This window comes from Erithacus rubecula, assembly GCF_903797595.1.
Source record: "Erithacus rubecula genome assembly, chromosome: 10".
Classification (NCBI taxonomy): Eukaryota; Metazoa; Chordata; class Aves; order Passeriformes; family Muscicapidae; genus Erithacus; species Erithacus rubecula.
In genome coordinates, this window is record NC_136662.1 from 22,036,667 (window position 1) to 22,051,982 (window position 15,316).

The window sequence follows — 15,316 nt, forward strand, 5'->3', positions numbered from 1 at the left end:
TCCGATTATATTGTTTCTCGGTGTGTTAGAGCTCATCCTCCTGTAATATACCCAGAAACAACCTTAAAAGCCAGGAGGCCTCAGGTAATATGACACATTCAGCCAACTGGCAAATTGCAACACATTGCAAAAGCAGCAAAGTCGTTCAGCTGTATTTGTATACAAAATAAGCCAACAAAAGAGCACGACCACGTCGGCGAAGGGATGCCTGGGTGTCACTCCAGGCAGATCGTAATCCACGGAAAGGAGAACCTCTCACGGCGGAGCGGGCTCGGCTGTCGAGGGCAGCCCCGCACACGGGGCATTTCCCCCCGGCCTCGCCGACTGCGGGGGTCTCTCCCCCCCGCATTATGAATTCCACAGGGCATGCGAACAACGACCCGCACGCACCAGCTCCCGCCCGGATGCGCCCCCGGGGGCGGCCCCGGCCCCCCGCTGACCTTGGGGCGGCCCCCGCGCCGCGGCCCCCGGCGCTTCCCCCCGCCCGGGCGCGGGGCCCGAGGCCGCGGCGGGCCGTCGAGGCGGGGCAGGGCTGGGGCGGGGGGCGCCGGCGCGGACAGGACCCCCCGAGCCCGCCTCCCCTCGGGCCGCCGCCCCCGGGCGCGGGGAGTCCCCGGGCCCCGGTACCTGTGTGCGGCGCTAGCGGAGCCGGCGCGGCGCCCCCGCCATGCCCGGCTGCGGCTGCTGCAGGCCCCGACGGCGGCGGCTCAGTCCGGCCCGGCCGCCATGTCAGCGGCGCGGTGCATTGTGGGGCGAAGGCGGGCGGGAGCGCCCCGAGGGCGGCGGCGCTGCGGGGCGGCGGCGGCGGCGGGGACCGAGCGCGGGCACGGTGCCCCAGCGCCCCGGCCCTGCCCGGGAGCCCTCCGTGCCTCGGAACCTCCCCCTTGCTGAGGGGCCGACGCACCCCCTCCCCCGGCGTTCAGGGCCTCCCTCCCCCAGTGCCACAGCGGCATAAGCGGGATAAGGGAATTAGCAGGTTTTTTTTTTTCTTAATTACCCCCCAACAGCCATCCTCGTTTTCCCCCTTGTTTCTCTTCCCAGGCCTCTTCTTACACATGGAATCAGCAAGGTTGGAAGAGACCTTTAAGATCAGCCGGTCCGAACGTGCACCCAGCGCCGCCGCTGTGTCCCCACAGCCACTAAAACCACAGCACCCGGCGCCGGGTCCGGGCGCCTCCCGAGCACCTCCAGGGATGGGGATTCCGAAGGGCAGACTATTCAATGCCTGACCACCCTAACGGGGTGCAATTCTTTTTCTTAGTATCTGATCTGAATCTCTCCTGTCTCAGCATAGAACCATTTCCTCTGGTCCTCTGCCTGCAGGCACGGCAGCAGGCGCCGGCCCCTCCTCACTGCACCCTCCTGTCGGGAGGGCTGTGAGGCATCTGCTCCCCAGGCCCTGTGGAGCCCGAGCCTCGATCCCCGCTTCCCCAGGGCTTCTCCCCTCCTTGCTCGGTGGACCTGGGGAAATGACTCCAGGCTCCCTGACCTTGGCTATGAAGCTGGCCCAGGCAGCAGCAGGGACAGTGGCTTGGCCAGCGCATCTGCTGGCAGATCCGCAGATCTCCGGGGAGAAGAGCCAGCCTGCCGGCTCTTGGCAGTGCTGGACGGTGACCTAAAGGCACTGGCAAGTGCTTGTCTGAGGCAAATCCCTCTGTGATCCAGTACTACCCCTTTCTGGCAGTGAATTGTCATGTTGTTGGCACTTCCTAGTCTGGGCTAAGGAGGCCTTTCCAGGAAAACAAGGCATGTAAAAGATCAGTGTTGAACTACGAGAGGGGTTCAAAGGAAGCCATTAAAAGTAATATGAATAGTAGTGCTGGAAACACCACCTCAGGGAATCTGTGTAGGCAAACAAAAGTTGCAAAATCTCTAATACAGGATTCTATAAATACTGACAAGAAATACTTCTGAATGTACTGTTAAGTCAGAATAATCCTTAGAGATAATCTGGTTTGGGTTTTGGTTGGTTTTTTTTTTTTTTTTTTTGGTTCACTTGAAGTTCATGCTTTACAAAATTAGGACTGTTTAGCTCAGGGTATCACTCATGGGATTCACCTTTAGGTACGTGGGCCAGTCCAGGGCAGCAGCAACAGAAACAGCAGTGCTGCCATGGGGACAGCTGAGGTTAACTGAGTGGTGGTTCCAGCCTATTCCAATCTATTTGACAAAGATTTTTATTAGGTTTAGTACGCCAAAGAGTAAATTGCAGAAGTAACTGGATTATACTTGCTGCTGGATACGGTCCTCCTAGATCAACATTGAGACATGCTAGTGAGCAAACACACGCCAGTTTGCAAACCTGACTGGCATATTTCCTTCAAATAGTTGGATAGACTTTAATATGAACTGGGTAGTGCAGTTTGGCTTGAAAACTTGCAGCAGTATAAAGCCAACAGTCTTTGATATAGTCTGTTTCTCTGTTCCCAGGAACAATGCCTCCTTCTTTGCTGATGTTAAAGAATGTTTTAGTGCAGGGAGCGATATAGAAACATGGCACTGAAAGAGGAAGCAGAGTTCTACTGCTGACAGGCCATTATTTAAAGAATTGCCAATTCAATGCCAGAGATCAAAAACTTTCAGATTCAGGGCTCAATTTGTGGAGAAAATATGACTCTGAAAGCCACTAAATTTTATCTAGAAATCAGAGATGATAATCAAAAAGCTGTAGGAAGTGGATTTTATAAAGTCCCTTTCTAGAGTGAACCTTGCTTCTTACATTGCAGTGTGCCTCATTTTTAGTCCTGTACTCAAGCAACTAAAATATTATTCTTCAAACATGTAAATGTATATTGTAGATTTATTTTTAATTTTCTGACCAAAAAAAAAAAAAAAAAAAAAAAAAAAAAAAAAGCTTATGCTGATCATCAGTGGATGATTTTTAAAGATTTATTTTAGAATTTACTAGGTTTTAAATTTTTTTTAAAATGGATATATAATAATAAAGCCCTGTTCTCTTTCTCTGGATGTGTTTTAAGTAACTCTAAAACTTCTTAGATAATTTAGTTATTAAATAACAAAATCATATTTAACTGTCATCTTGGTCAATACTACAGCCAGGAAAGTATCCAGGAAAATACCACTTGTCTGCAAAGAACTTCACATTCTCATCACAGTGTATCTTTTCTGTAGAGAGCATGGCAGAAGATTTTCCATCTATCCATCTATATATTTTTGTAGCATATTACATTATTTCTTGATGTTGGGTATCTACTTAAACTGAAATACATTAAAAAGTGAAAAATCTGAAATGCTTGTAAACAGTAAATAAGTTTTTCAACTAGCTATATATGGCTTCTTCTCTTACAGTAATGCCAGTCATGCTTGAATCACCTAAGCAAATTTAATCAAAATGTCAAAGATCTACCAAAATTCAGGATTTTAAAAAAACCCAACACAAAATGAGATTACAAAATGTAATTTGCTCTTCAAAAGATAATTTTTCAATATGCCTTGGAGCCACTCTTAATTGTTTTCTGTAAATCACTACATTTTCCTTTTCTTTGCCAAGAACTATCAGAATCATAGCTATCTGTGGCTGACCGGTTTCTTGGTCCAAGAAGAAATCAATGACCATCAAAAGCTTTCTATTGTTGTTACCTTGTAAGTACAAATCCTTTTCTTCCAGCAGGCATAGTAGCAAACTGTACAAATGGCATTTTTTTGCAGACAACCCAAGAATGACGTCAGTGCACTGAGGAGTGTTTTGGCTCTGAATGTCCGAACGCTTTGATACCAAACTCTGTTCCTGACGTTTTATGGCTCTTTCTTTCTTGAAAACCCTCCAGTGATGTGTTTTCTTCCAGTGGGACCAGAGGTCTGGCCACTCATTTCTCAGCAGCCAGGTGCATGCAGGGCTGAATTTCCTGCAGGCCTGGCTGATGTGGCTGTTTCATGTGGCATGTTGGTGATTCTGGTTTTGCTGACTGTGTGCTGTGTCTCTCGTTCGGAGCACTCGCCTCAGTAACCAGTAGCAACCAAGCCACTGCTGTCCTTTGACATTACACCGTACTCACTACACGTTATAATTGGAACACAAAAAAACAAAAGGGCTTTTGCAAATCCTTCAAAAATCACAACGATATAGTTAAAGAAGGATCTTCAGCAACAAAGTCATCGCTTTGATCCCTGTATGGGAGAGCCGGACTCGGTGATCCTGGTGGGTGCCTTCCTACCCAGAATATTCTGCGGTTCTGCGACAGGCACCCCACAGACTGAGCCAATTGGCGCTTTAAACCCATAACCATTCAGCGCACCACTTCCAGCACGGAACTCCCCGTTTGGGAGCGTGCGGCCCTGCAGGGAGCCGTCCCGGCTGCGGGCAGCGCGGCGGGTGCCGCAAAAGGCCCGTTTGCAGCAGCGCGGCGTTTGCGGCAGCGCGGCCGCGCCGGGGCCGGGCAGAGCGCGGCGGCCGTGCAGCATGCTGGACCCGGAGGGCAGTGTGGAGCACCAGCCTGCCTCCTCCTTCCCCAAAGTCCTCCTCGTCCCTCTAGCCATGCTCCTCGCAATTGCAGCGCTCCTGCTCCTAGCCTTTTCCGCTACGCGGCAGAAGGAGCCTGATTTTTACACTTTCAAAGTTGTAAACATCAGGGGCAAGCTTGTGTCTCTGGAGAAGTACAGGGGCTCGGTAAGTGCGGCGGGGAGGGGCGGCTCCCGCCTGGCTCTCTAACAGGCAGCCCTTGCATGTCCGCGGAGCGAGCGCGGGGCAGAGAGCGGAGCCTCGGCTGGGGCTGCTCGCTCTGTGGCTCTGCCCTTTGGCCAACACGTCCGGCTAACACAGGCTCCTCTTCAATAAAGCGTTTGCAGTCTAACCCCGTGCGTGTCCGTGTCTTCGCCTGCTGCAGCCGCCTGTAGACGTGGCAGGCGAGGGAATGCTGCCCTCCTGCCGCTCCTGCAGCGGGATGGATTGCTCGGGATTCTGCCTGTTCCATTGGAAGCTCAGGAAGTTTGTGTCTTTGTGTAGCTTACTTTTGGATTTTATTTCTGTCTTTTAACTGCATGACTTGTTGTGTGTTATTCTTATCTAAATCCCATTCCTTTTTAATGATCTACATTAAAAAAAAGAAGGGATTTGATGCGTGGCTAATGGAGTTAACGGATTTCACCGTAGTTAGTGAACACATGAGACATTACAAAGTATCACAGTATAGTGGAATTGTAACAATATCATGCAAATTCCTCTCTAGCTGTTTAGTGCGACTGAAATATGAAGAAGGGGACGTAGATAAAAGCACATATGCTTTTATGATGTCTTCTAAATTGTATTTGCATATTATGTTAAGTATTTATAGGCAGAGTTTTCCATACCATTTTAAAACAATGTCCCTGGCTAAAATCTGGTTTTATTTCATTTTATTTTATTAGTGGTTTGATCATCTAGAAAAGATGGTCGGTATCTATGGAAGAGTGAAAAGAGAACTTAGCACACTCATTATACTTAATACTATAACCTCTTTTAGCCCCTTTCAATTATAGAAGCTAAAATCAGCATAAATCCCACAAGTGCCACTCAACACTTAAGTGATCCATCTATGATACAGTCAGGCAGTCCAATAGTTTTGCTGCTGCCCAAAAGGGCAACAACACATCTTGTTTTCACCCCTTTTCTCTAGCTTTGTATTTTTACCTTCTTTTTTCCCCTCCTCAGATGTCTGAGCTCACTGATCCACAGCGCAGGTCGCTAAAACATTGGCAGGAAGACAGAGAAGCTATATAGGGAGATGTATATTTTATTTGGCTCAGCAGAAAGGGATACTGGTGGATTTGGACCAAATGAGAGGTCTAAATCCTTTCTGGCCAAAGTTCTCAACCCCCTCCATTCACAACTGAGATACAGCAGAACTGGTCCTATGCCCACTCAAATACCTACGTTGGAGAAAAACATAGAGGCTGTTTAATATTGAGCAATATTTGTGCTTTTTTAATGAGCTCCTTCCAAAGGCTCTGTCAATAAATCCTGTTACTGAGGCATGTTTTGTCTGCACATCATCTGCTAATCTGAATAAGCAAATACCACCTGTAGCTTCTCTATCTCAGGGCCAGAATCCACATGGAAAGGGGTTAAGGGGGAACTTGGAAGAATTCCTTACAGCCACTCTGCAGAGAGCTGGGGGTGTTCATCCTCTCTGGAACAAGCTGTAGAGCCTGGACTGGAATGTCATGAGCAGGCAGGTTCAGGGTGTGTCCTGTATCCCAGTGCTGTGGTTCCAGGCCACCCTCGAGGCATGGCTGCTTTCATAAAGGGGAGCTCTAGTGCTGTTTCTGGGAAAGATAATACCACTGATGAATATTATTCTTTGATCTCTGCTAGGCCATATGCAATTCCACAAAAGTGACATTGAGCTTCTGTGTTGAATAGATAGATAGATTTGCCTTCAGAGGTCCTATTAATGTTCAGGCTACCTGCTCTTTAATAATGTATATGCACAATTTTAAAGAAAATTACAGCAATAAAACACATCCCTTTCTGTCATTATGTTTTCAGAACTCAGTATCAAGATAGAAAAAGGTTAATTAAAACTCCCATGTATTTCTTAAAATAAACTTGCTTAAATCTGTAGTTAGATAAGTAAAGGCATAAGTTTATCATAATATTTTAAAGCTATTAAAAGAAAGCAAGTATTATTAAAGTACTATGTGTGTGCTGGGGGTGTTTTAAGGAAAGTGAGTCACTAGTTAGCTCCTGGAACAATGGTCTGTTAATTGCTAAACCAGCATCAGCCTTAAGCTTTCTGGCAGATGTAGAGAGGACATTTTCTTCAATTCAGTCACTCAGCTAATTTATTTAAATAACTACTTAATTGGTAGTCAAGAAACTTACTAGGAGTTGAAAAAATTCAAAGGCTTCCAGACTCTAAAAAAAATTAATAAAGTGTGCTAATTTTAAAACCACAAGAGCCGTGCTAAGTATAAACAATCAGTGCAATTCATGACTGACAGGATCATTCTTCAATAAACCATTATTAACATAAACTTGTGTCTATTCAGATCATTGAAACAATTTTTAATAGTAAGAAAAAAAAGACTGATTTATATTAATTCACTTTCGAGCATATCTTGATACAATTCACAACTACCCTCTGTTATATAGTAAAGAAAGGGAGAACTATTACCACTGAGAAAAGAGTTCCACAACTGAAATAGATCAAAAACTATCTGGTTCACTCTGTTGTGGAGGCCATTCTTCTGTGGTTTTTCCACGCTACCATAAACTGTTGACACGTCACTCCAGTAAAAATGAAGGACAGTGATTATGGTTGGACAAGAATCAAAAGGATCCAAACAAGATGAGTTTTCTAATCTAATTTAATAATCTTATCTTTTATTATATGATCTGTATCTGATATGCTGTAAGAGGCAGTATTCTAACCAAAAATAGTACCTATTTGGGAGTCAGAACTCCCAAACATCAACTGTTCACTGCTGTGTTTGTGCCTATCTTGATGTAATGGTACCAATCTACCACCCAGCTGAGTACAGTGTGCTGGGGTGGAATTAAGCAGTGTGGAAATCTTGAACCATAGGCACTACAATCATGGCAAAGCATTAGGCACTATAACAATTGAAGTATTTTTAAACTAAATATTATTATTGGAAGTACTGCTCGGCACTTTGGACCTGAGTTTGCTGCAATCTGTGCAATGTGGTGTTAGTGAGTGTGAATAAATGTACAGCCACCAAATTACTGCACAAATTTGCTATCTGTCCATGAAGGTGACAGCTCAGTGAGATGGTGCCATCTGACACTTGTGACTGGCTCTTCCATCAGTCACAGAGAGACAGTTAAGAATTTCTGTCTCTAAAAACCCCAAGTATCTGCTGTCTCTGCTGACAGATCCACAGAGAGTTACTTGAAGCTGCAATTCCTAAATCTGTCCCAGGATTTTTCCCTAAAGGAGGCACCCTGGTGTGAGAATTAAGTAAAGCAAGAAGAGTTTTTGCAGTGTTAAATAAATGAATTCACTACTAGAACGCATGGGTTTTCTAAGCAAAGGGAATGGTAGTTTTAAGAGGTCAGACAACATCTGATAAAGAATTCAGCTGAAATGAAATCGTTTTTGTGAGGTCCATTGAACTGTTTGCACTGCACACTAGGTGGTGTGCTTGACTTGCACTCTCACAGCCTAAAGTCAGGCATATTGAACTTAATTTAAGTCTTTAATAGTTGTAAGAAGTCAAAGTATAGCCTCTACATGAGAGCAATAAGAGTCACTGTTATTTTTTAAAAATAAAATGCAGACCAAGAAAATCAACACATGAAATCACTTCTAATACCAGACATCTAAAAGATAACTCAGTAAAGATTTTTAAAGAATCACTTTAAATATTCATTGAGAAATACTAACAGATCACAAAAGTTTTCATTATATATGTTAGTTATACTTTTAAGAGGTTTGCACTATTAAATTATGGAGTTCAGCAATGGAGAATTCAGTTACACAGAATGCATTTTTCTAAGGAAAAAAGAGAGGCATAATGTGTCTTCTGTCCCAAGAAATGCCAATAGTTATTTTTCTATGCTCAACACACAAATTCTGTTTCAAATGCTGAGAGTCTGCTACAGGAACGCATCATAAATTAATCCCTCTTCTCTGAAAAAAAATCTAATTGTATGCCATAACTTTGGATGTTTCAGGAGACTGAATTTAATATGTCAGACAGAGCTTGTAAGTGTTGTCTAAATGGAAGTGATGATTTGGAGGTGAGATGGCTGCAGGTCATCGTTCATATACAGGTGTACAGGGGTTGTTTAGGTTGTGTCCTGCTGACACACTGCACCATAAAGAAGATTACAACAACTTATGCTTTGAAAGATTACCTGTCTTCCAGGAAAAACAGGGCCACTCCAAATCCACTTTAAATTCAGTAGCTGGACTTTGATGATCCTCGTGGGTCCTTCCAACTCAGGATACTCCATGATTTTATGATAGGCATACAGTTATACAAAGTAGAAAATACACAAAGTAAATCTTAATGTTTAATGTAAGAAATTGCAAATGCCAACATCCTCTTAACTTTTTCTTTACCCATTCCTACCCCTTCTACATATTTCATCTTATGATCCCATATATTACCCAGATATGTACCTTTATATGCCAGTTTATTTTCTGGCTTTAAAACCACTATGCACATGTAGCCATTTATTTTTCACTGAATAAAATTTATTTCACACATCCTATTTCCTTAAATACTTCTGTATGAATGCATTAGAATGGACTCAATTTATGTAGAATGAGCAGCAACTCACATGAAATTCGTGAGAATAACAAAACTATAAGTCTAAAATTCTAGAAGTTATTTAAGGCTAAAATTTTCTTTGGCTAAAACCAAAGAAAAATTTTTCAAGGCTTTGAGAAACTGTAATATCTGTTAGTTCAGGGTTAGGTCACTTAATATCCCCAACAAATTCTGTTGTTCCAGTAGTGCTCACCTGTCTGTGACAGCTTCCTCTCACCTAGATCTGTGCTGGGAGACGTGCCTGGTGCTCATATCTGACTGACACAATGCACACAGCATTGAACATGATCCACTGCAGAACCCAGGAGAGTGGGCAGCCTTCACTTCTAGGAATCTCTAACTGAGGGAGCAAACCTGTATGCAAAATCTATTGTCATTTTGTCACAATTGAGTAGATTTACTCTAGAAGTGATGGGAAATTTTACAGCCCACACTACACAGACCAACCCCAAATCCTGTAATTTTTCTATGAACTTCCAGGTCAAGATATCTACATTAGCAATGATAAATTGATCAGCCACTTCTGCAAGGAAATTACATTTTGAGCAGGGAAACATGCTGCACAGCAGATGCTTCATGGCAAATAAATAACAGAAAATACATTGATTTGCAAGTTTCTTTCATGCAACTTGGTATACCTTAGCTGGATGGGTACTTCTTATTTATGCTTAGAAACTGCCCAAAACACAGAATGGAAAAGCATGAATTCTCAGTAAATTGAATATTAAGATTGCTTAGCAGTTGGTTGATTATCTTAGTGCTTGCAAAGAGGAATACATAAAAGAAATATTAAATCTTCCTTTTGTATACAGAGCTCAATGTAGTTTCAAATACGTGTTCAGTTACAATTCCCTAGTCAAACTTGGGTTTTTTTTTTAATTAGTCTTCATTCCAACCTACATGTTGGAAAACAGACATGTGCAACCCATTTTTCAATGTGCTCTCTTGTTCTTCAGGTGTCTTTGGTTGTCAACGTTGCAAGTGAGTGTGGGTACACAGACAGCCACTACAAGGCCTTACAGCAGCTGCAGAGAGACCTGGGCCCATACCATTTCAATGTGCTGGCATTCCCCTGCAATCAGTTTGGGCAGCAAGAACCAGACACCAACAAAGAAATTGAGAGCTTTGCACGAAAGACTTACGGTGCCTCCTTCCCCATGTTCAGCAAGATCACAGTCAGTGGAGCTGGTGCAATTCCTGCCTTCAAGTACTTAATTGGTGAGTAAGCTGGAATGCTGGAGGGTTGTTTCTTCTGCATAGAAGTCCTCTGACACAAAATACCATCCAAAGAAAAAAAAGATCTCTGGTTGTGTTTACAGAGTGGTCAGGCTTGAAGAGGTCAGAAGTCATGTTGTCCCTCTGTCTGCACAAGGCAGGATTTCTCTCTGTCACTTTTGTCTTACTTTCCAAAAAGATCTCCAGAGACGAAGACACATCAATAGCAGATTTCCTGTAAAAGCTGGTCCAATAAACCTCTACATGGAATACAGGCCTTGAAATACTCTTCTCTAGGTATACAACACCCTGACCTTCCTTTTCCACTGTGCAGTCTCCTAAGTGCTCCTCCTGTGCCATGAGTGCTGCAGGTTGGATTTATAAGATTAATCTCTAGAGCTGTAGGATAAGTGGAAGCAGAGTACCTCATAATTCAACAATCAAAAAGTGAAACCAGGCACTAGACAATGTCCCTGAATACTCACTCCCTTCCTCATTCCTCCCCAAGCACTGGAACATCCATACTGTGAAGTTCCTCCAGTTCCAATCTGCTTTATAGCCAGCACTGAACCAGCAAGTTCTTACTGGTTCTTACCAGCCAGTATGGCAGGATATTCCCTATCAAGGCACTTCTTTTCTTGCACTGGACAAATGCCATTGAAATGCTATATTAAAATGCCAGCCTTAACCCAATGTAAAGGAAATGTCTTTCAGCAATGGAATATGGTAAAGCCCAGAGTGACACAGTATGACCTGAGCTGCATTCTGCAAGGACCATATCCAGCTTCTCTCCAGCACCACATTGTTATCTCAAATCCCACTGAATTTAAAGGAGTGTGGATATTATTTTCAACTACCCCAAGCTCACCCCCCTCCAGGTGTCTGTAATGGATCACTCTGCTAGGCAAACTTCCCTGTAATCCTCTTCACATCCTTCCATCTCTGTTTTGCCCAGGAGAGTTTTCTTGCAGACATGGCCCAGGGAACTGGCAAAACTTGTGTTTCCCTGCTCACCTGCCTTCAGGGGGAGGCTGCTGGAGGCTGTCTTTGTTCAACACAATGACAACATATTTACAAGTGTAGGTCTGGCTGTGTCTTGATGATACATTGAAATAACTTCTGATTCCTTTTGAGGTTTGCCCAGTGTATAATCAGTGGAAAAAGGATGCTAATTCCTCGTCTGTAGCATTTGTGCTTGTGCTTTTAGGGGGATGAGATTCCTGATCTATTTGGAAGTCCTGAAAATTTTGTTAGTCACATAGAAAAAGAGTAAGAATGTGACCCATGTGAAAGGATATGTGATCAGGAAGAGGAAAACTGTAGAAGATGAGAATTAGGTGGAAACCTGGAACGAATACTGTATTATTTCTTCATGTTGCATTTAGTGGAACAATCTTCTGAAGCACATGGTACTGGGTGCTTTTGGAGGGAAAATTCTAGATAAGCATGTAATCAGTCCTGGTACAGCTATATTGTGATACCAAATGCCATTTTCCTCTCAGTGTTCAGCTGTATCAGGTGTATCTCTATAGCACAGCCCCACACACACATCCCTCACACACTTCAACACTATTGTGCTTTCTCCAGGCTCAGGCTTCCCTGTTTCTATTAATCTCCAAGGAACTACTGTCTAGTTAAAGCTGTCTGTCAGAAAATTAGTATTATTCAGTCTGAACTTCCTCTTAATTTTACATTCCTTCTTCCTCTGTGAGGTTAATCATCAAACTGACATGAAGAAATGTCAGGAATTGGCTAATGTGGTTTAATGTGGTTTTCTAATATTTAACTTTTTTTTCCTCCCCCCCATAGATTCTACAGGAGAAGAACCAACCTGGAATTTCTGGAAATACCTGGTGGACCCCAATGGGAAAGTAGTAAAGGCCTGGGACTCCACTGTCTCTGTTGAAGAAATAAGACCCCATGTCACAGAACTTGTAAGGAAAATCATCCTAAAGAAGAAAGATGAATTATGACTTTCACAAATTCCAGTATGCCAGTTGCATCTTAATTGAGAATTAGGGCTGGACTTTGTCTTTTCACATTCCAAAAGGAAGGATATGGGGAAAGGGAATTATGACCAGTTGGATTTGTATTCACCATCTAAGAATGTAGAAATCAGCAAGTTAATATGGTCAAAGTAATATAATGTTTTTCTCCAACCAAATTCAGTTTGAGTTTTCTAGGAAAGAAGGAATCTTCAGCAATTGTTTCTTCCCCAGTTTAATTACTAGTTGTTGGTAACATTAAAGGAAGTCAGTTCATATAGGAAGATAGATCAGAATAATGAGAATGTCCTAGCTGAGATCTCCCTGATATCTACAAATCTGTTGTCATATTTTGTTTGCAAACTGAATAAAATAAACAGCAAAAAGTGCATGATTGACTTAAGGCATGTGCTGGGAAGAGGGCTGAAACAGAGACCTTCAGAGCAGGCAGAATTTGCATGTTCCAGTTACCACAGCCAAACTTAGCTAACTTCATCTGTCTAGAAAGTTTAGAAGAGCATGATGAAAATACATCTATAAAGCTTAAATAAGAAATAAGAATATCAAGGCCCTGTAAAAATTCTCCAGAAGCCATGAGAAGAGTTTTTGTATTCTTTCACCAAGATTATCAGATGATATTTAAATAATCATTTGAACATCTGTAGGACCAGAGTATACATGAAATTACTATTTCTTTCTTCTACTAGCATTTTGCCTCAGAATAACTCTCCCCTCATAAAAATGATGTGAAATTTATTTTTCAGTTCATAAAATTACCCAATTTTGCTGCATGTACAGACAAGCATCAGGCAATCAAAAAAATTTCCATATAAATAATTTTAAAATATTTAATTATTGCATAATGTTATATAGTTTAATATCACATTTTTGTTACATATGTTTAATAGAACCTTTTTCAACTGTAGCAGTCAGGCATCTGCTTAGACTTCAGACGTCTTTAGCTCATAAAGTAAAATTTAGCTAAAATAACACTAACATTTGCAGCCTCATTGTTCCTTGACAAAAACCCTTTGAAAATTTTTGTCAGGAAAAGCTCTTTTAATCTCAAGAAAAACTCAATGTTCCCATCCTGTTAACCTCAGGATGCCTTAAGAAGAATCTAGCCTTGTCCAACTGCAGTATTATTGACGAGTAAAAGCCTTTTTTGTGCTTTCTGCTTCTTTCAAGTTGCACAAACAATGTTTGTCCATATAGTTGTCAGGGCCCATGTGTACAAATAACCTTTAATTGACCTGACCATGGTAAAGACTTTCCCCAACTCCTCACTGCCATTAGAGCTCTTCAGCATCCAAACAGGCTCTTGCTGAAATCAAAGGCAAATATTATGGCATGGTCTGGCTCACAGAACAAGAGGAGAAAGAAGAATACTGATTGGACTCATTCTCTGGAATTCTCCACAGAAGTAAGAGCTCCAGGTACTTTAAGATTTGCAGAAAGAACATGAAGGGCAGAGATTATACTGCACAAACAATCTCAAAATCTCAAATTGCCTGAAAGAAGCCGAGAGCAAATTTTTTTAAGTTTTAGTGAAAAAAAAAAGAAAAGGGGGGAGTTGAAAAGAGAAGAAAAGGAAGAAGTAATAGAAGGACATATGTAAAAGGAGAAATCAAGTAAAAAAGATAGAAATGAGAAAGAAATGAAGAGACAGTTTGCAGCCAAATATCTTAGGGACAAAAGGGGCACGGAAATGTTCAAGTCTGAACATTGATACTAATGAGTGCATTCCAAGTTCTATCATCTACTTCTCACTTGAACTGTAACCTAAAAGTGCAGGAAATTGTTGCTTGTGGCAGTGAATATCTGTATTTTCCTCCTCTGATGGTGAGAGAAGTGAACTCTATGCCTGATTCAGTGATTTAGTCTATTCTTACATGGATCACTGTAAGACAATGGTTGCTAAGGATATCGTAAAGGATGGAAAATCAGGCCCAGCTGATACTGTGCAGGGACAGAGAATCCAACTCCTAGAACAGGTCTTTATTACTCCACAGACTGTTCCTCTTTTCTCTGTCCTTTGATGTGACTGCAATGCCACAGCGTGCTGTTAGCAAGTGCTGCAGGGCTTAAAATTTTCTCTTTAGAAAGTTTGTTTCTATTTTATACCTAAAGCCTGGATAAGACCAAACCAGGCTATGAAAAATATATTAAGCCTTTTCTCTATCAATTTTGTGGGTTCAACTTCAAATGAAACTCTGAATTTGCATTGAAACAATCTTCTATTCTCTATTAGACAAGTTCTACAAGTCTAAAGAGATATAATGGCAAGGATCAGTTGGGAAGTTTTTGTCCTATGTGGACAAATATTATTTGTGCTGCTTTTAAGAGCATTGCAAGGCACAAAAAAAGCTTTCACTTGTCAATAATACTGCAATTGGACAAGACTAGATTCTTCTTAAAACATCCTGGAGTTAAGAGCAGGGGACCTGAGCATTATGTTTTTGTTGAGATAAAAAGAGTTCTTCCTGACAAGAATTTCTTCTGTCAAGGAACAATGAGGCTGCAATTGTTAGTGCTATTATTTTAGTGTGAGTGAAGTATTTCTGCAGTCTGAGTTGCTGCCTGAGTGCTAAGAATAACTCCAGGCTGATGCTGTCAGAATTGGTGCTCTTACAAGTTTGGCCATTTAAAGAGAATTAAGGTAAGTATTACAAATCTAAGCCTTGAAAAACAATGTATTTGAACAACTCACATGATTTTAAGCACATAACTACTTTTTCTGTACTTAAGAGATACATTTTCACTATTGAATTAGGCACGACACAGATTCCATCCTTTGTTGCACTAAAGCATTTTGTAGAACAAATGCTTTGGCCTTTTAATCAAAGTTCTGGAGTAAAAGTAAATATTCTCAGTTGTAG

General features: G+C 42.2%; 2 protein-coding genes across 3 annotated transcripts in view; one reads left to right on the forward strand and one right to left on the reverse strand.

The window, feature by feature from the left end:
• The window catches only part of TUT4 (terminal uridylyl transferase 4), a 44,155-nt gene extending 43,391 nt beyond the window's left edge, over window positions 1-764 (reverse strand). For both annotated transcript variants that reach the window (XM_079313950.1, XM_079313949.1), the window contains exon 1: window positions 628-764. The gene's annotated coding sequence lies outside the window, so the exon portion shown is untranslated. The remainder of the gene's footprint in view (window positions 1-627) is intronic.
• Window positions 765-4,347: 3,583 nt separating this feature from the next.
• Window positions 4,348-12,828, forward strand: GPX7 (glutathione peroxidase 7). The gene is made up of 3 exons (XM_079313719.1): window positions 4,348-4,627; window positions 10,194-10,455; window positions 12,262-12,828. Exons 1-3 carry the CDS (start codon window positions 4,421-4,423, stop codon window positions 12,423-12,425), a joined length of 633 nt encoding a protein of 210 aa, XP_079169845.1. The 5' UTR covers window positions 4,348-4,420; the 3' UTR covers window positions 12,426-12,828.
• Window positions 12,829-15,316: the final 2,488 nt, after the last annotated feature.

What these genes read in the sequence shown, in the direction of transcription:
- GPX7 (XM_079313719.1), top strand. Translation starts at nt 4,421, where the DNA reads ATGCTGGACCCGGAGGGCAGTGTGGAGCACCAGCCTGCCTCCTCCTTC. An exon ending in TGGAGAAGTACAGGGGCTCG is followed by an intron (nt 4,628 to 10,193) that starts GTAAGTGCGGCG and finishes CTTGTTCTTCAG; the next exon opens with GTGTCTTTGGTTGTCAACGT. An exon ending in TGCCTTCAAGTACTTAATTG is followed by an intron (nt 10,456 to 12,261) that starts GTGAGTAAGCTG and finishes TCCCCCCCATAG; the next exon opens with ATTCTACAGGAGAAGAACCA.